Here is a 19,594-nt window from a genome sequence, read left to right as displayed (position 1 = left end):
CAAGGGGAGAGAAAAGGGAACAGGAAGTACTATGTGCTCCTTCCTCTCCAGGAGAGGAGGGGAAATGACATCACACAGAACCTTCTCTACCAATTGTATTTTTATGGTCTGAGTAGCTGCCTATCAGCAATACAGTGCTGTGTTATTAGCCCTTTCTCATGAATTTGTTAGGCTTCGCTGCTAATCTTCCACAAAACCAGGTCCCCCCCCAATCAGCTGGAACTCACTGGAACTCAGTCCTGCCCCTCTCAGGTGGATGCCAGTGCTATTATAAGAGAACAAGAGAGGCGTTTGTGGAGAGTTCAGGCACCTCTTTTTCTAGAAAAATAGCATTGCACAAAACTGACAGTCTGGACCACCCCTAAGGCAGGCAGGCGGGTGGGTGGGGGGCAAACTGTGGTTGGTGGGGAGCTGCCCCCTTTGCCCTAGTGGGCCAGCCTCCATTGCTGATATTCAGATAAGAGATTATTGTCTGAAAAAGAATAATTTCTTCTTCAGACAAGAAGACTAGAATTCCGCAAGTGACAGGAAGGATTGGAGGAAAGGAAGGGGCATATTCGGAAGGAAGTCAACTATATTAGCAGGGAAAATATATCCATTGTTCTTCCCCTCCTTGGTGTTTTTTTTAAACTGCATTTTTAAAAATGGCATGTGCCTCTGAACAATGTGCTTTGTGTGTCTTTTTCAGGAATTGAAGCTGGCCAGGGACAGCATTGCTCTGATGAGCTGCCTCTGGCAAACTCTTATGTAAAACAGAGGGTAGTCTGGTTTCTTTTCCACCAGGAGCATTATTATGCCTTTGAATTTTAAAATTAAAGTTTCTCTGGGGCGGGGCAGGGGGAACCCAAACTGGAACACAGCAGGATGTGAGGTGGGGGCTCCTTCAAATATGAAGCAGGAACTGATAGGAAGAGTGGTTTGCCTGGAATCTGAACCGTTTAGGTTTGTTACTTTAGGCTGCAGGGTGCACATGGATCAATCCAAATTAATGCCACTTCTCCAAATTTATTATTTATTTCAGCCCTAACCTTAACTACCAAGACCAGGCATAACTCTAAGAAAACGTCTATCATTTCCCAGGGGATGGGGATCTGTATCTTCCCTCGGAGATATCCCTGGAGGTAATTTTTGTTATTGCTGATAGTTATCAGAAAGTTCTAATGGACTTTGTTTTTTAATGGAAAGGAGGCCATGTGCTTCTCACTGAAGATCTTGTCTATTTCTGATCTGGTAATCATTAACGGAAGAGCTATGAGCTCCAGCCTAAGGATTCCATGGAAGGAGGATGTGACTGTTTTCAAAACACAAGTGCTTGGGGTTCTGACTTTCATTTGATGTTTTCTGAAACCAGAAAACAATTGAAAATTATTCTAATCCAGTTTATGCTATAATAGGATCGGGGTTATTTTTGCTCTGATCTCTGATCAAGGGTTTTCCAGCTCCCCCATCTTCCAGCTTCCTTGACATGTTCTCATTTATCTGACTCTCAGAGTATAAAGGGAACAGGCACTGATCTATCATTATCACCAACTATTATATTTTCCCTTCCACTAATCTGCCGATACAAGAGTGAAATAACAAGTTTTACCCTGCTTTTATTCCTATGATGGACTAGGGAATCTGTGGCTCTCCATATGTTGATGGACTACATATCCCATTGGTCATATTGGCTGGGGCAGATGGGAGTTGTAGTCAAACAACAGCTGGAGGACCTATTAGCTCATGAGTAAGAAGGGATTTGAAGCTCAACGTTCTCTACAAGCAAGGATGGGGAACCAGCGGGGAACCAAACTCTAGGACTTGGTGGGCTACCACTCCTGTCAGTATGACCAGTGAGGATGGGACTTGTAGTTCTGCAGCATCTGGAAAGTTTCTGATTTCTCACCCCTGCCTTTAAAGGACTGCAATGAAGTTCATAAAGCTGTCATTGCAGTACATCTTAAATATGGTGACACCTTTCTTTCCGAATAAAAAGTGTTACTTGGGAAGGAAACTTGTACTGCATGTCCTTCTGTTTTACCACTAAATATGTTTCCAGCCTAGAAGCAATAGTTCATTGGCAAAGCACCAAAGGAATCCTGTTCTCCTTTGGAATATTCCAGCATGGTGTAGTAGCGGTAGACTCGTAATCTGGTGATCCGGGTTCGCATCTCCGCTCCTCCACATGCAGCTGCTGGGTGACCTTGGGCTAGTCACACTTCTCTGAAGTCTCTCAGCCTCACTCACCTCACAGAGTGTTTGTTGTGGGGGAGGAAGGGAAAGGAGAATGTTAGCCGCTTTGACACTCCTTCGGATAGTAATAAAGCGGGATATCAAATCCAAATCCAAACTCTTCAGGCCCTTTCACTGAATTATCACCTTAATAAAAAAAAAGTCTCTTGCCCTTTATATATAAAGACAGGCAGCAAAATGTGTTGTCAAGATTCTTGCCAATTGTTCACTAAGAAGGAAGCCTGTTTCTGCCTTCTGGGATAAATGATGAGCATTTCTTTTAAAAATTTACAGAATTAAAAGTTTATTTTATAATTAATATTTAATGCAATTAACTTGAAACCTATTATGCTGGCGGTCACCATATGTCCTACTATACAGTTGTTGGTTCTCCATTTTGAAGGGCTGTCAGAGGACATTACTTGAGGGGATCCTCGGTTTCAGGGTTATCTGGTCCAAATCTGGTTGAAAGACATGGAACCATAAGAAGGGAGAGCAGGAGCCTTAAAGCTGCCCATCCGTAATTAGTAGATGTCCTTCCGGCTACAGTCATCCCTTCTAAATTTGCATCTATATATTGTTATGGTAAAAATGCCCCTAAAATGCGCAGCCCTTTAGGAAGGACAGACGCGGGTCGGCCCTAAGGCAGTGAGGATAGGGAATAGCAAGATGCCGAATGGCCCTTTGGATCTGCTGATTATAAGGCAGCTGAGCTCCTTCTGTTCCTGTTTAGGATGAAAAGACTTCTGTGTTAAAGTTATGGTAGTCTGAGCCCAAATTGTTTTTCTGCACCATTAAAAAAAGAAGCCCAAACCAACAGTTTGGGTGCTTAGCATAATCCCCCGTAATGATCAGTGGCAGTTAAGCATGCAGCTTGCAAGATGACAATTAGAAAGTTCAAAATTATCACTTTTATGTTCTACTCTAGGAAGGAAGGGGCGAAGGATATTGTTTGTGGGTGGTAAAAGCCCTGTAATAAGAATATGTGCAACTTATATTTGGCTTCTAGCAGGTAAAAAAAATAAAATCATAACACTTATTTCGTTCCTTTGTATGGATACCAGCATGGCTCATGTGTGGCGACCAGAAAAATGTGCCATCTAGCCCTTAGAACTGGTTTGTTCAGCAATGTTAGGAGTAAAGGAGAAGTTATATGACGGGAGAGTTGGGTCTTGGCCTCAAAGCAGTGTAAAAAATGAAAGATTGTTGTTGTTTAGTTGTGACCCCATGGACCAGAGCACACCAGGCACTCCTGGCTTCCACTGCCTCCTGCAGTTTGGTCAGAATCATGTTGGTGGCTTTGAGAACACTGTCCAACCATCTCATCCTCCGTCGTCCCCTTCTCCTTGTGCCCTCAATCTTTCCCAACATCAGGGTCTTTTCCAGGGAGTCTTCTCTTCTCATGAGGTGGCCAAAGTACTGGAGCCTCAGCTTCAGGATCTGTCCTTCCAGTGAGCACTCAGGTCTGGTTTCCTTAAGAATTGATAGGTTTGATCTTCTTGCAGTCCATGGGACTCTCAAGAGCCTCCTCCAGTACCATAATTCAAAAGCATCAATTCTTCGGCGATCAGCCTTCTTTATGGTCCAGCTCTCACTTCCATACATCACTACTGGGAAAACCATAGCTTTAACTATACGGACCTTTGTCGGCAAGGTGATGTCTCTGCTTTTTAAGATGCTGTCTAGGTTTGTCATTGTTTTTCTAGGTTTGTCATTGCTCCTTCATGGATCAATGCCTGGTCATGACGAAGGGGCTTGAACAACTCAGAGAAGCTATGAGCTATGCTGTGCAGGGCCACCCAAGATGGACAGGTCATAGTGGAGAGTTTTGACTAAACGTGATCCACCTGGAGCAGGAACTGGCAAGCCACTCCAGTATCCCTGCTAAGAAAACTTCATGGACAAAGATGCAAGATAGCCATCTGTAACTGAAGCACAGGAGAAGACCTGGGTAAAGACATTTTGCTGCCTGAGACTGACCAACCAATGAATCTCACCACCACACTGGAGTCAAGGTGCATACTACCAAAGGCCAGCAAAGTTATTTTGACACCTGAAGCACTCTTCTAATCTTAAATTTTTATAGCACCCTCGTAGCCAGCATTGCTTGGGAATTCTAATAAACCAGTAAAAAAAATCAGTGGTTTGGAAATTGGCAGTTAAAATCAGTGCAGTTTTGAAATGTTCCACCTGCCATATTGCTTTCTAACGCCGTCTCATCGTACCCAAGCACAGACAAAAAAAAACCAACAACACACTCCTTGATCTCAGGAACCTCTATGTAAAATTTGGTTGTGACAGCTTGAGGGGTATCCAAATTCAGAGAACAGAAGGACAGACAGACAACCTTCCAAAATATATAAATTTGCCTTGTGCCATTGGGTCATATAATTATACAGTATCATACATGAAACATGCCAGACCATAACATAGCACACTTCTTCCCTCAATTAATTTCTCAGCACCTCATCATGTTTTCTTTTTCCTTCTTTTTTGCATTGAAGCTAAACTTGTGGCCGGTTAAGCTTTAAAAACTGCTTTGAGGATGCTAGCAGCTTTGGGTCTCCGCCATGCCTTAACCCATCACCGGAAAAGGACAAAGGGAAAGAAATACCAGCTACAAACCAGGCTCTCTCTCTCTCTAACGGAAGGTTTCCGGCTGAAGCCTCGCACACATGTTGATACATGCTTGAGGCAGGCTCTCTCTTTGAAGAGAGCAGGGAGCTAGTTAAGCATATTTATAATATAGAAGAACAAAGGCAACAGTGCAGCTGCCTTTGCCAAGGAGGAGTAAGTGCACACTCCTAAAAAGGACTGTGCAGAAGGACCACCAGCTTAGAGGCAGGTGGTATGTGGGTTTGGGCGAGAGTCTAGGATGGCCTGACCTGTGGAAAAGTATCCCCTTGAAGAGCTGGAACGGAGGGAAGGGGACACACGGTGGACACACCAACAGAATTGCTTTCTTCCCTTTCTCAGAATACAGCCTTGAGATCAGCCACGGTAACGGACAACTGTTCAGAAAGCTGTTGGGAAGTGCTTCTTTACTGCAGGGTTCAGGTGTATTGGGATCTACTGGAGATTAAGGGTTTCCAACTGGCAACATTTCCAACCATTATTTAACAATAACTGGCAAGAGAGCTATTTTTTGTTCTTGCTGAACTGGGCTGTTGGAACCCCTATCTGTAATAACTCAAATATAGACAGGGCCGTCTTAAGCATAGCTGGCGCCCTGGCGCGAACTACCCCTCCGGCGCCCCCTCCCATTTCTGGGCGCAGTGCGCGGCCCGGCTGCCATGCAGGTGGAGCCGCGCAGCGCCCCCCTGGCGGCCCGGCACCTTGCGCCACCCAGCCTTGCCTTAGGGCCGGCCCTGAATATAGTTTCTCATTTTCATCTGACATATGGATCATGGGATGCAGTAAGCCATGGCCCCCTGAGCTACCATTTGGCACCTGGTTTTCTTCCCTCCTGAGCCACAGTTTGCACTTGGCTCTGGTTGATTGGTAGACTTCAAGTCTCCAGCAAAAACAAACACACACGAAAGACATCCCACAAGCCTAAAGCCTGTTCAATCCTATTTTACACAACACACAATCCCCCATAGAACTCACATATAGGACCTACATTTGGGGGCCCTGAAGCTTGAACTGATATGGGGGCACCTTCGCAACCATCAACAAGGTCTGGAATGAGGTCTTCAGTGGGGTTGCTCCACAACTGATCACCACTTAAAAAACAAAGAACAACAACTGCTCCATGGCACAATAGGTCAGCGCATCTGGATGTTAACCAGACAGATGGTGGTTCGAGCCCACCCTGGGGCAGCTGTGACTGCAAGGGGTTGGACTAGTTGCCCCTTGAGGTCCCTTCCAACTTCACAATATAATGATTCCATGATCTCAGATTTTGAGTAAAATGTCGGTACTAGATTACCTCACATGTCAAAGTCACTGGTGTGAATAAATATTTCCTATGCCTCACAGTTTTCAAGTTTTGTGGGAGGTGAAAATTAGGGAAATGTTTAATGCATGCATGAGTAAAGTCGCTCCTGGGGACCAACCAGGATTAGGGGCTATGAAGCTGAAGCGTCGTTAGTTTCGTAGTGCATCCGCCCCGCCTACAATGGATCCTCACCTCCTGCTAAGAGCATTCCTGTGTAGAGTTCCAACCAGCCATGCCATCCTGTAGTAGTAGACTGTTTAATCTCCATTTTCCTGCTCTCGTTTCCCTTTTGCAATGGAGCCTTAGTGTTAGTCCTGAGCAACCTCAGTCCCTGTAGCAGACAGCAAGTTGAGCCGCCAGTGCTCACCTGGTCACGTCTCTGCCAGGAGGAATAGGTGGAAGTCAGCACAGTGCAAACGCACCAGGGGAGCTGTCATCGGATCTGCTTAAAAGCCCTTCTAATTCATCCCTCTGGGATACAAACTTGTGGGGCAAGCGGGCTAGGCGCCAGTGTCACAGAATCGTAGATCTGAAAGGGACCCTGAGGATCATCTAGTCCAACCCCCTGCAAGACAGGAATTTTTTTGCCTAATGTGGGGCTTGAACTCGCAACCCAGAGATTAAGAGTCTCATGCTCTACCAACTGAGCTATCCCTGCAGATATGTATCCATGGTTAACTGCAAAGGTGGTGAACAGTTTTTTCAGCCCACCTTCAGGACCACCTTCCCTTCTACATAACCTTCTGGGGGCCACATGCCAGTGTTGGGCAGAGCTGGAGGCAAAAGGGAACCAAGTAATGAATGTGCATTTCACTTCTGCCCAGCAAGCTAGTTGATTTACACTTGGCCCCTGCTTCCCCATCCTCCATCCAGGAAAGCAGGAGGACTTGGGAGACTTCAAGAACGTATTCCAGTCAGGCAAAAGCACTCGAGGAGGACGCAACGCAGGGCCAACAAAGGGTGTAACTCAGGAAGGTGCGTGGCCTGGGGAGGGCCCCAACAGCCAGATAAAAAGCCACACTTGGTCCCTGGCCCCAAGTTCTCCCATCCCCAGAGAATGGACAGGATATGTACCGGTAAGTCTTAGTAAAGATTTCGCACTAGCGTAGGGCAGAACTGCTTCCACGAAGCTGTCAGCATGCCACATTTGCTAGGCTTCTTCCTTCTTAAGTATGAGAATGTGCTCAATGCCACACTTAAATAGTAGTGCTAAACCAACATAAGGGGTGAGGCAATTCAGCTTGCACGTGAGTCATCCTAATGCCCTGGAGGGTAGATTTTATATAGCCATCACAACCATTTTGTTGTTGTTTTGGCCTGCGTTTCAGCAATATTGCATTTTATTACCCCCTTTTAAGTTAATTCCAAGTCACTGCTGACATCAGCAAGCACCAGTTAGAACAATCTTTTCCAGAGGGATCCATGGAACAAGAAAGGGCCAGGTTGGATTCTTTACCAAGCGGCTTGTTTCAAGCTCTTCTAGACAAGTTACTCCACAGCTTCTGCATTTCTTACGTTTCCCTTTAGCTAGATGACCCCTATTGACTGTAGTTGGATTTACACCATTTAGCTGGGGGAAAGTCACAGTGAAATCCTACACAGGTCTACACCCCACTGAGTACACTGGAACTTACTTAATATAAACAAGTATAGCATTCCAGTCTCAGATAAGGAAAATGCAAAGAGGTGATTTGCAAAGTTCAAGGTTAACTATTTTTCCACCACAGCATCTGAGGTAAGTGTGAGGATCACTAGGTTACGCAAGCAAGACTTCCATCTTATCTCTAAATTAAATGTAATTTTCTTTACATGAAATATAAATGACACATTGCAGTGACTTTCTCTGTTTATTTGTCAGTTTTGAGACCTCTCAAGAAAATCACTTCCAGAATGTCAATAAAATTCAAACAATGACTTTGCAAATCATGCTTATTTTGGCATAGAGCAACCATTCCTGTTACTTCATGAGAGGATGGCAAAAGTGTTTTCAAAATCTAACCATCCAGCAGATCAAGTACTGGGGCACTTTAAGGTCAACAGAAAACAGCAGCGCCAGAAGGGAGAAAATAACCTATGCTGGTCCTGCTGAAATCATCCTAATCTGTACCCAAACAGAGGTAACTTTGCTGCTTCCCCACCTATCTGCAATGTGCAAACAGCAGCCCATGAGATGAGGAGTGAACAATTCCCCCATCTACATAGTGAGCCAGTTCACACATAAAGCAAAGTCAAACCACGGTGAGAGCATGTTAGTATTCCCAGGGAGGAAACTGCCAACGCTATGTCTCTATTCCTGCTGTGAGCTAAACCATGGTTTGGCTTAGCATGTTACCTGAACCTAGGATCGTGCTTTGTCTCCTTTAGACAAACCAAGAGCTGTGAACCCAAGAATGAACCCTGGTTACAGCTTGTGGTTTATGTGAAGTGAGACAAACCACAAGCTTACTAAGCCATGCCCAGGTTTAGCTCACACAGCAGGACTTGGGGGAAGGAGTGTAGCGGCTTCAATTTCCTCTCTGGGAATCCATATTTTTGTGACAAGTGGTTTAGTTTGCATTTTATGCGCACAGCTAACTGACATGCTCCTTTGCAGTTTTTAAGAGTTATCTAAAGCTCACTGAAAAGTAGCAAGACTGCTGGGCAAGTTCTCCAGCTTGCTGCTTTAAGAGGCAGCATTCCTTACCTTTCGAGTGACCAGATGCAGTGGAAGACAGGGCTTACGTACCTTGAATGGTTGCTCAGCTTATGTTTCTCATTTCACTACTGCTAGGACACAATCTGTCCATGCCAAAGCAATTACAGCTTCTATAGCATCTGGATGCCCTGGTTCATGAGGGACATCAAGGCAAAGTTGGCTTCTCTTCAAGAAATACCAACTTTTCTCTAACAAAGTTTTCCAACTGAGCTGTAATCAGGGATTCCAATAAACAAACATACACAGAGAACCTGCTGCACCAAGTGAATCATGGGCAACACAGCTTGTGCAAACTTACTACCCATCATTCAACAGAATCCATGCTAGTGCACTTATGGGAGCAACTATTTGATCATAGACTTTTATAGTAGAGTACTTGTGACAGTAGTCATGCCACAAAGATGAAGGATATTGTTCAGGCTTTATTGCAGCTCAGTGCAAAAAAAAAAATCCCTTTCTATCTCCAATAGTACAGATTGGTACATTATGAAGGAGATCAAACAACTCACATCAGGAGAAAAATTCAAAAACAACCAAGTGTGAACAGTAGCATTTGTACTTGGCCTACACCAGAGAAAGCCTCCTTGCAGATTGGTGGCTATCAAATCAGCATGGGTCAGAATCTCACCATGAAGGGCACAGATAATTTATTAAGAGCAAAGACTATTCTGAACAAGGCTGCTTTTAGATTCTGCTAAAAGAAATTCACCCAATTTTAGACACCACTCTAGAAAAAGAAGGGCTATGTGTCTTGATTTAGCTCCTCTTAAGAAAACAGCCCCTCACCCCCAGGCACAAACTTACTTTAAAGAGTTCTAACATAAAGTCTGTGTCAGTTTGTATTTTAGATGGGAACAACCTCCAAGCACTCTGGTGGGAAAAGGTCTTCAGCAAGAACAGTGCTGCCCAGTTCAGGGAAAGACTTCCCTAGCCTTTGATCACTGCTATGGGTCTCAGTTTAATGGCTTTCTTGCTGATGCCAGCTGCATGGCAGGTGTTAACCACATCTGTCACATTCTTGTAAGATTCAGGTGCCTAGGATAAATGAGATGTAAAAAGAGAGTTAAGAATATGTTTTGAAGCTTTTTTCCATTATTATTATTAATTTCTATTACACATCATTCAAAAAGCTACCAGGCAGCTTGCAATACACGAGGCTCTAAATACATTCATACATTCATAAGATTAATACAATGTTAGAATAAAAATCATTTTAACAATGTGATTTAATTTCAAAAATCATCTAAGCAAAATCATTAAGGCTTTCCTTGATATAAGGCCCGTAATCTCAGATAAACTCTCCAAAATGTGTGCTTAAAAGAGTAATGCCTTCCTTTGATTTCTCAAGACTTGGCTTAAGGGGAGGTTCTTAAAGAATAATTAAGCAACATTGGTGCTACCACTGAAAAGGCCCTTCTTCCTCCTACAGTAGCTCCCTCAAAAAAAAGGGGGGGGGGCTTTCAGCAGATCCCATATTACCAAACTTAAAAAGATAGGAGAACTTACACAAGGAGAGCACCTATTTCCCCCCATTATTCAGTTTATGAAGGACTATATTAAGTCCTTTTGAACAGGTGTACTGTAAACCACCCTGTGATTCTCCAATGAAGGGGGGTATAGAAATGTACTACTAGTAATAATAACAATACTTTTCAACAAGCTTCCCTCAATCTTTAGGGGAAAAACTTTTTTGGGGGGTTGCGATGAATGTCCCCCTCTCTATTACTAAAATGCGACACAGGAATTCAGAGGTGAAGCCACACACACTCTTCTCCCGCCGCCTCCCAAATAAACCACTTTATTCTTGGGAGTTTATAAGTAAAGAGACTATCTTTCCAGCTCACGTGGTCATCAGAAGAAATAACTGAAATGAAATGTACAACATTCACTTGCCTTTCAGACTCTATTCGTTAAAAAAAAAGGAATGTTCTTAACAATGACATGGTGCACTAGATGTTCCCAAATGAAGGAAGGGGAGAGAAGAGGAAACCATTTTAGCCTGGAAGAGGTTTAAGGTTCCTAGAATGGCAGAGTCCAATAAAGTGTTGTGTCCCCTTGTTGCTGACAGACGTTAATACTTCACCAGGAGAGGAAGCTCACCCCAGAAGTAAATTCCCACAAAGAAGTTTATACGGTAAATCACTTACTTCTTCCATAACCAGTTTGGGGGATGCAACCCGGATTGCAATCCCCATGTCCGCCAGCTTGTCCAATACGTCCTGGAAATCCAAGTTGCGCCGAGATTTTGCACGTGACAATGCACGCCCCTAAAAACGACAATCACTGTTTCAGTTACTGCCATATACTCTTCAGGGAAAATAAGACACTGACAACAGGCATCCAGAAAGTGTCAAATAAATAGGGTCCTGGCTATTTTGTGCTAATGAATGCAACAAACCCAATGACTTCTAGGCCTGCATATCTTTGTGTGCCTCCTTCAGAAGAGATCCAGGGGGTTGCAACATGAGAACAGGCCTTTCTGTGCTCTGAAAACTGCATTAACCATACTTCACACATATGCACATCTATTTAAAGGTATAAGGAACTTGGATGCTGAAAAGGTTGTCACACATGAAGTGATTTTGTTTTTACACCCTTGCTGTTACCATCTTCAGTTAGAGAAATAAAATGTCCTATGCAATTCAAATGAAGTCAATGTACATTTCAATTATTGGAAATTAAACAAGCAGGATTTACAGACAGGATTCTTGCAAATGCTGCACCTTAGACCCATGGGCGAGGAAGCACTTGAGTAAGAGCAGTGATGGGCAAAGTAAATCTGGATCTACCAGTAAATCACAGGGTGTTCGAAATCTACTTGCTAAATCTACTGCCTGACTCCCAACTTTTGTTCTCCTGCTGGAAGTATTTCATTGGAAGCATATGGGTTCTGCACAAGGCTCCAGTTGATGGAACTTGGGATTCTGGTAATAAAATACAGCCCACTAGATGGAAGGCTGCCCACCCCCAAGCTAGATGAAAGTTTAAAGTTTCTTTGTTACTCACCGCTCCATGGCAGGTAGTACCAAAGGTTTCAGTCATGCCTTGTTCAGTACCAGTAAGGACATAGCTACAAGTTCCCATTGTTCCACCAATCAGGACAGGCTGGCCAGTCAGCTGCAGAGGCAAAAGAAGGGTGCAGAGTCAAGATGACATGTCCCCTCAAGCTGTAAGCATATGCTGCTCAGCAAGGATCCACTGAAGGGTCAAGCTTCCATAGTGAATCAAGGAAATCTCAGACAGGAGACATGCAGACAGGAGACATGCAAATTTTGACCAATCGGGATGTTTTGATTGTAATACAGCAGTACAGCAGACACTGAGAAATATAAGTCTTGACAGCTAGAAGGTTGTATAGTTGCATGAAAAGGAATAAGGTAGAAAGGTGCACCAACACAACTGTAGGAACACGGGCTGTTAGGTGTGGAAGTCCATGAGGATTAACAAATATACTATTTGCAGGACCCGTTGGCATTGGCAAGAAAGAAAATGGCAACAAATTCTTACTTGGTAATCAACCGCAATGAGGGGGTGGTGAGGAGGGAAAGCTCTGGTCGTTCCTTTCCGGTGCACCAGCAGGGTCCGTTCTTTTCCATCTACCACATGTTGCTCTACTTTGGCAATGTTGTGAGATACATCATAGATCACATGCAAATCCAGGTCATCAGGGGTGGTATTGAAGACTTTAGCAAAAGCCTAGAAAACAACATTATAGACATAAGGAGCAGTCCTCTGAATTTTTAAAATATATTTTTGGGCTGGTAAGAGCCCAAATAATTTGATGAACACATAACTTAAGGCTGTTACCGTGATGGCAATAGTGGAAGGACATTTCCAGCACCTACTCCCTCACATTGCTCTACTGAACATAACTCAGCAGTTTAAAGTTCAAGGGGAAAGTCAATGGGCCCAGCCCCATTCATACATCCTGTTTATGAGGAAGATGACAAGGCACTGCACCACCAATCCACAAGCCAGTTAAGCCAACCTCTTCCTACCAACGTGGAGTGATATGGATTCCCTTCTGGAACAAAATAATTTAATCATTCCAGAAATGTTACCCAGGTGTCAATCAAACAGAATGCAGCTGAATAGATCCCACTGGGGCTTAAAGAGATGGAAGTGAACAAGTTCATGCTCTTTCTTCGCACCTGTCGGGTGAGGAAAGTCATGGAAGAACGATTGACCCATGCATAGTTTCCAGCTGCTGCCATTCCCTTCAAGTAGTCCTGTCCCTCCTCTGAAGCAATCCTGGCACATGCCAGCTGGCGGTCGTTCACTATGATCTTGTCTCGTTTCATAGCTTTTTCCATAGCCACTAGGGCATCTGTAAAAGGGGTGGGGGGGAGGAAGAGAGACAAAAAGCAAATTCAGTGTAGGTCTCCATTAAGCCCATCTGAACTAGCACACCCAGAAACTGGACATATCTGAGGCTTCCACAAATGCCAATGACATGCATGAAGATTGGGAGGAAATAATGCATAAAGCAGTAACTGGAGTCTGTGGGTACCTGCAAGAAGGGGGGGAAGTTTCAAGGGCAAAGAAGAAGAAAGGAAGAAAAAGCCTAGATACCTGTAGCTACTTGGTGGCCAAGGCCTCTGCTGCCACTGTGGATCATCACACAAACTTGGCCCTTGTGGTCTATGCCCATCTTCTTGGCAGCATATTCATTAAAAATTTCATCTACCACCTGGATCTCAGCATAATGGTTTCCTGCTCCCAAAGTCCCCAGCTGTCAAATAAAAGAAGAAAGCTTAGCTACGATTTGAGCAGATACTGAAATGAGAAGCAAAATGGAAGACAACTTGTTTCCCTTAGAAAGGTTGAGGCAAAGGTCTGTCAGTCTTTGGTGCCATGTGGCATCTTGCTAGAGGAAGAGATCCTGCTGAGAGCAAAGGTTTCAGCTATAAGCCTGAAATCTACTCGAGTGTTACAGTTTACTGAACTGTAAAATATTCGCTGTGGGGGTGTGCGGGTGGAGTTCTCTGTGTAAGGCACAGGTTTATTGGGGGGTAATCAATCAAGTGATTTACCACAGGACCACAGGACCACTGGCGCCAGCCTGTCTGTTTACACATCTTCCTTGTTTGCATGAGTCATGTATAAGTTAAAGGTTAATGTATTTTACGAGGAAAGGATCCTTAATAAAGGAGCTGAGACTGAGAGGCAGCCAGCGCACTCTGCTCATGCTCTCTATCTGAAACTCTTGACTCTCGTCTCATGATTTCCTCGCACCTAAGAGTCGGCTGGTTCTCCGACAATTCGCCTGTTTAGAACTGTGAGAATATAAATTTCCTTGTTGTGTTCACACTAGAAAGCCCATGCAGTCAATGCCCAGTGCTTATCTTCATCTGCAGCCAGACATCTCTGCAAAGCTCAAACCCAGGACACTGATGACATGACCTCCATTGATCAGATGCTGAGGAAGGGTTACTGTCTCTGTACATGGAGGTTTAATTTTTAGCTATTATCCTCCTACTTGATACTTCAGATTATTGTGGGACTCTTAACTCCCATCAGCTCTAGCCAGCATGGCCAGGGATGAAGGAAATTACAGTCCAACAGCAGCATAGGTTTCTCATCTTTGTCCTAACAAAGCATCATGCCAAGGCATTGGTTTTCAGGAAATTCCTTGAGCCTACTCAGAATGAGTAATACTTGAACACAGATTCTGCTCTCACTGGCTATCAGCAAGTCCAGCACCTTTAGTCAGTGTAAGTTGTTTTAAACTGTTTTTAATATTGTGCCTTAAATGTTGTAACCCCCTGTGGGATGTTGGGATGAAGGGGGGTAGTCTATTCTGATGGTAATAGTAATAATAGTAATAATAATAATAATAATAATAATCCTCTCATCAAGACTTATTTTTTTCCTTGCATATTCTCACTCTGCTGAAATGTAACCAAGAAATTAGCATGAAGTTCTAAGTAGTAATGCAACATCATCTCAGAAGACCAATTACCTGGGGCAAACCCCTTTTCTTAGCCCTCGCAGAGACTTTATTTGGATCAGCTTGCAGCATCCTCCCATATTCTTCACAGTGCTCTTTATCCTCAGCCCAGGCATAGCCTTCTCGGAGGGACCAATCGACCCCCATCTCCAGAGCCTCCTCTAAATCCCTGGGGCAACACAGAGAGAGATTGACTTCTAGTAATTGACACAACTGATTGGTATTGTTGTACTGATTACATAAGAAAAACAATCCTGAACTTTTGTAGATATCCAGATTTTTTTTGGTTGCTCTCAGTTAAATAATTTCAGACTGCTGACTGTGTATTCTTACTGAGTATTTTCGCTATACAGTGGTTCCTCGACTTACGATCTGTTCCGCAGCGCTCTTTGTAAGTCGAAACCTTCGGATGTCGAAGCGTCCATTTTGCGCATACGCTAAGCGTGATTTTGCGCTTTGCGCATAACACACACACCGCTTCTGCACAGAAAATACTTCCGAGTTTGCCGACTTCGTAAGTCGAAACCTTCGGAAGTCGAGGTACCACTGTGTACATTGCGATTTTGGTTAAGGGGTGCTATTTTTTTTTTAAAAAAACAACAATAAAAAAATACAGGACAGAATTAACAATGGCACATGGCTCTTTATTTCCTACTACAACACGACTAGATACCTGACTGTTAAGATACAGTTAGGGCTTATTAAATTTATACATTGCTTTCTACACAAAAAGACAAGGGTAGAGGGAAGACACCCTTCAGGTATGGAGATGCTGCTGGAGAAAGGAAAGTTAACACTTACTTGGCGTTCATAGGAATGACACCCTTGGATCCCACACCAACAGGAATGTGGTCAAACATGGATTGAGCAAGCTGCTCCTTCACAGGTTGGACATCACTCTCATCAAGATTGGTGCGCAAGAGCCGTACACCACAGTTAATGTCGAATCCGACACCACCTGCATGAGTAAAATAAACACAATGCACCCTTCAAAATTCATACATGCAATTGCAGAACCGACTCATCACCACAATCAAATGTTCTTAAAGAGAAGTTATAGTTAAATATTTTTCAGCAAATGTCCCCTGACTTGGATAAGTAAAAACATCACCCCCTCAATTTTGTTAGCCAGAAGGAACACAACTAATCTGCATTGGTTTGGAAGGCACAGATTACAAAAAGACAGCACTTCATGGATCTTCTGCTCAAGGAGCCTAAATATGCAGAATTCATAAGGGTTTTTTATTATTAAAAATAAATATACAGTACCTTTCTTACTCCAAAACAAGCATTCCTAAATTGTATTTGTTTTAAGTTTGCTTCAGGGTGAATGACTTCATTGCTACTTACATTACTGTTAATAGTGTCCTAGGCATGGATTTCTGAGAGTCCAGTGAGACAATAACTGTAGGTTAATTGACAATTTACATATCCATCTACAATGTACCTCCACCTGAATGAGTACTATGAAACACATTTTGTTTTCCCATCTAGTTTCGATATATTGCCCAGATCTGCAGAATAAGAGTTCTCTCCCTACACAGAGAACATCACATTCAAACTGCTCATACCTGGTGATACCACTGCTTCTGGGTCATTCATATCAAAGGCAGCCATGTTACCAATGGCAAACCCATAGCCTGAGTGGACATCCGGAAGTCCTATAGATCTCTGAAATTCATTTTTAAAATAAACAAGAGAAAGCCAATCAGTCATAAGATGTGAACAAATGAGGTTTCTACGACAGCATGGACTCAAGTTCTACCGGTACTTGCCCTGCCACACAATCACTGCAAAATGGGCAAAAAAAATAAAAATCCTTTGTTTCTAGCCAAAATCTCAGTAAATTCATGAAGGGCAGCTCACAAACATAGATATTGGTCAGAATAAGTTGCATGTAGGCCCCCTTCAAATTAAGTGGTCAATGTAAACAGCTGTTATCTTGCCCTGGATTGCTGGTGTTTAAATGTCAGGAAATTGTTTTGATGGGTCAATTTAATGATGCCTGAATTATTCCAAAAATAATTAAGAGGGCAATGCTACAAATGCTGACAAGACAGATAGGCTCCAAGTGTGCAAATGAGGCTTCTATTTTGAAACAACAGGTCATCAGGATATAGTGACAACTCCTTAAAATCACTCACATGAACAATGCCAGGCAGTGCAGCTACATTTCCGATTTGTTTCATGGCTGGGAGGAAGCCACCAGCTCCTAAAAAAGATAGATGATGAGAAACACAATCATTCTCTTTTCATACAAATTTGTGGTTGATGATATCACACCATTACATCACAGGTGAAAACTTCACTGTGAAGCACATCTCCTTAGAGTTGGCATAAGACAAGCTGTGACTAAGAAGACAGATGTTTCAAAGACAAGATTAAGGGGTCTTTGATTTAATTTCAGTGCAGTTAAGATCCCTTATGACAAACCAGAAAGTACTGTACTAGCTTAAATTAAGCAAGCAAAATTATGCAGAATGTTCTGCTTCTAAATGAAGCCCAAGTCTTAAAATAAGTTGTGTTTCATTTTAGTTTGACAAATGGCATATTAATTATAGAGAGAATATTTAAATGAAGACTCATAATACTTTTCATCAATTAAGAATCACTCTATCGTGCCTGAACATATAGGCAGTCCTAAACTCTAACTGCACTGGTTGAATCTATGTGAATTCTGGATTCATCAAAAGTGAATTTGGAGCTAGGATTCCATGCACAACATAAACCAGTGAGATTGGATGACAAGAACACATACTTACCTCCACCTCTGCATGAATTTCTTAACTCTTCGAACATTAACTTCTCTAAAGGATCGTTCACGTAGAAAACACCTTCCACCTGCAGACAGAAGAATGAGGAAAAAGGAAAACAAAATGCATCATTCTTATGTAAGGACAGTGACAAAGATTTACCATTCAAGCAGAAGCTGGAATGTAGCTGCATCTAAGCAGGCTACAAGGCTTAGCCACAATTAAGGCAACTTTAGTCACTTCTAGTAAAGGTTTAGATGGACTAAAACTAGGAATCTAATAAGCTTGGCTGAACACTTGTTACAGAAGCTGTTGAGTTTCAGTGAGAATTTCAGATATCTTGAATCATGGAACAAAATGTATCTTCTGATCCATGAATGACATGAATGCTATAGTTAGTAATCTTTTGTTAGAGATCAAAAGTGAGAACTCAATTATTGAATTGTCTGCAGTCTTTAATGCTATCCATCAAAAGGCACTGGCAATGATGATGATCAGGATGATGAGATTGCTTCTTTCAAGAATTGGCAAAACATTGAAAAGCAGAGCCTCAAACATTTCTGCAGATCTTCCTTGAGGAGTCCTAGAGACTCACATCTTCTTGTGACAAAATGAGAGAGATGTGGCTTCTCAGAAGTCCTTGAACTTATTGAAGCCCTAAACATTTCTAAAATACAGTTTTACTTCTTATGGGGCAATTTGGGAAAGTATGTGTCTTGGCCTCTAGGCCACAGAAGCAACCCAGACCACTTCTGAGAACATGAAGCAAGCCAAGACCAAAATACTGATTGATGGTAGCCCTTGTTAACACAGCAAGAATACAGCAACACCCAGCAGTGATGGAAACCTCCTTCTCCACAAGCAGAAGCTGCTTCAGGTGGCATTTAAAAATTTTTTTTATCATGCATATAACATTTTACTTTCAAGCGGTTTTAAAACAGGTTGAAGTCCACATTCACCTCACTAGAGAAAGGTTTCAGCAGTGTCAGACTCGTGCTTTAAGGCACTACATGCATAAGTAGTGCAATCATAATACTACTATAATCCGAATGTAGCATAAACTAACTTCAAACCTGGATTTAACACTTAATGTACTGAAGGATGATGTACGCCAGAAGGCATCCCCGCCCAACCAGGTAAGGAAAGCAGCTGCCAATGCGGTACTTAAATCTTGAAGGAGTGGTACTCTGCACATGCGTAGGGGAAGTCTTAACCATTACTTCGTGCGTTCCTTCACTTTAGCAATAAAAGGGAGGAGGGCGGGGCGGGGCACCAGCTCAGACGGAACACGCACAAAGACACCCACCCACCGTCCTCCGACCCACTCACGTTCATGTTGGGCACGAAGCCCTTCTTGATACGCCAGCAGTGCTTGTCCAGCTTGTCCAGGTACTGCAGCTCATCGTTGTAGCTTCGGCTCATGGCGGCGGCGGCGGCGGCAATTCCGAGCGAGCTCCGCTCTCTGCCGTGGCTCCGTGTCACTGAACTCCGCCAACAGCGCACACACGCTCCTCTTCAGCGCCACTACGGAAGCCGAGGAGGCCGCGCGCAGCCTCCTTTAAGACAGAAGCTGAGGCGGACTAAAGGATTGGACGGCGCCCGCCGAGGCACAAACTTCGTTCGCCTTTCGCGAACCAACGAGTGGCTTTCTTCCCCCCCTCTCCTTTGCAGCGCCGCCTAGTGTCTAAAACGGGACAGCGCGCGTGCGTTGAATTAAGCTGGCTGTGGAAGGAGCCGCGCTTGGTGTGGGTCAAATATTAAAAGAACGGAAGATGATCAGAGCAGCCAAGGGTCTTGCGCCGCTTTAAAGGCTACAGTTCTTAACCCTGCTTTCCTGGTGAGTAGGCCCCACTGGATTCAGCAGGGCTTACTTCAGAGGGCTGCAGCACATTTTTTTAAAGGCAGGCATAGGCAAACTCGGCCCTCCAGATGTTTTGGGACTACAACTCCCATCATCCCTGACCATTGGTCCTGTTAGCTAGGGATGATGGGAGTTGTAGTCCAAAAACATCTGGAGGGCCGAGCTTGCCTATGCCTGTTTTAAG

The 19,594-nt window shown here is 43.5% G+C and overlaps 1 protein-coding gene across 1 annotated transcript; it reads right to left on the bottom strand.

Moving 5' to 3' along the window:
* Positions 1-9,248: 9,248 nt before the first annotated feature.
* Positions 9,249-19,093, bottom strand: RTCB (RNA 2',3'-cyclic phosphate and 5'-OH ligase). Its single transcript, XM_035127829.2, has 12 exons — positions 18,879-19,093; positions 17,559-17,637; positions 16,941-17,008; positions 16,368-16,467; positions 15,598-15,754; positions 14,809-14,965; positions 13,419-13,578; positions 12,998-13,173; positions 12,354-12,542; positions 11,853-11,963; positions 10,994-11,113; positions 9,249-9,881 (listed from the first exon to the last, which is right to left on the bottom strand). Exons 1-12 carry the CDS (start codon positions 18,969-18,971, stop codon positions 9,774-9,776), a joined length of 1,518 nt encoding a protein of 505 aa, XP_034983720.1. The 5' UTR covers positions 18,972-19,093; the 3' UTR covers positions 9,249-9,773.
* Positions 19,094-19,594: the final 501 nt, after the last annotated feature.

Source organism: Zootoca vivipara, chromosome 10 (assembly GCF_963506605.1).
Source record: "Zootoca vivipara chromosome 10, rZooViv1.1, whole genome shotgun sequence".
NCBI lineage: Eukaryota > Metazoa > Chordata > Lepidosauria > Squamata > Lacertidae > Zootoca > Zootoca vivipara.
The sequence above is the reverse complement of the archived record's forward strand: the minus strand, read 5'-3'. Positions and strand labels throughout refer to the sequence as shown.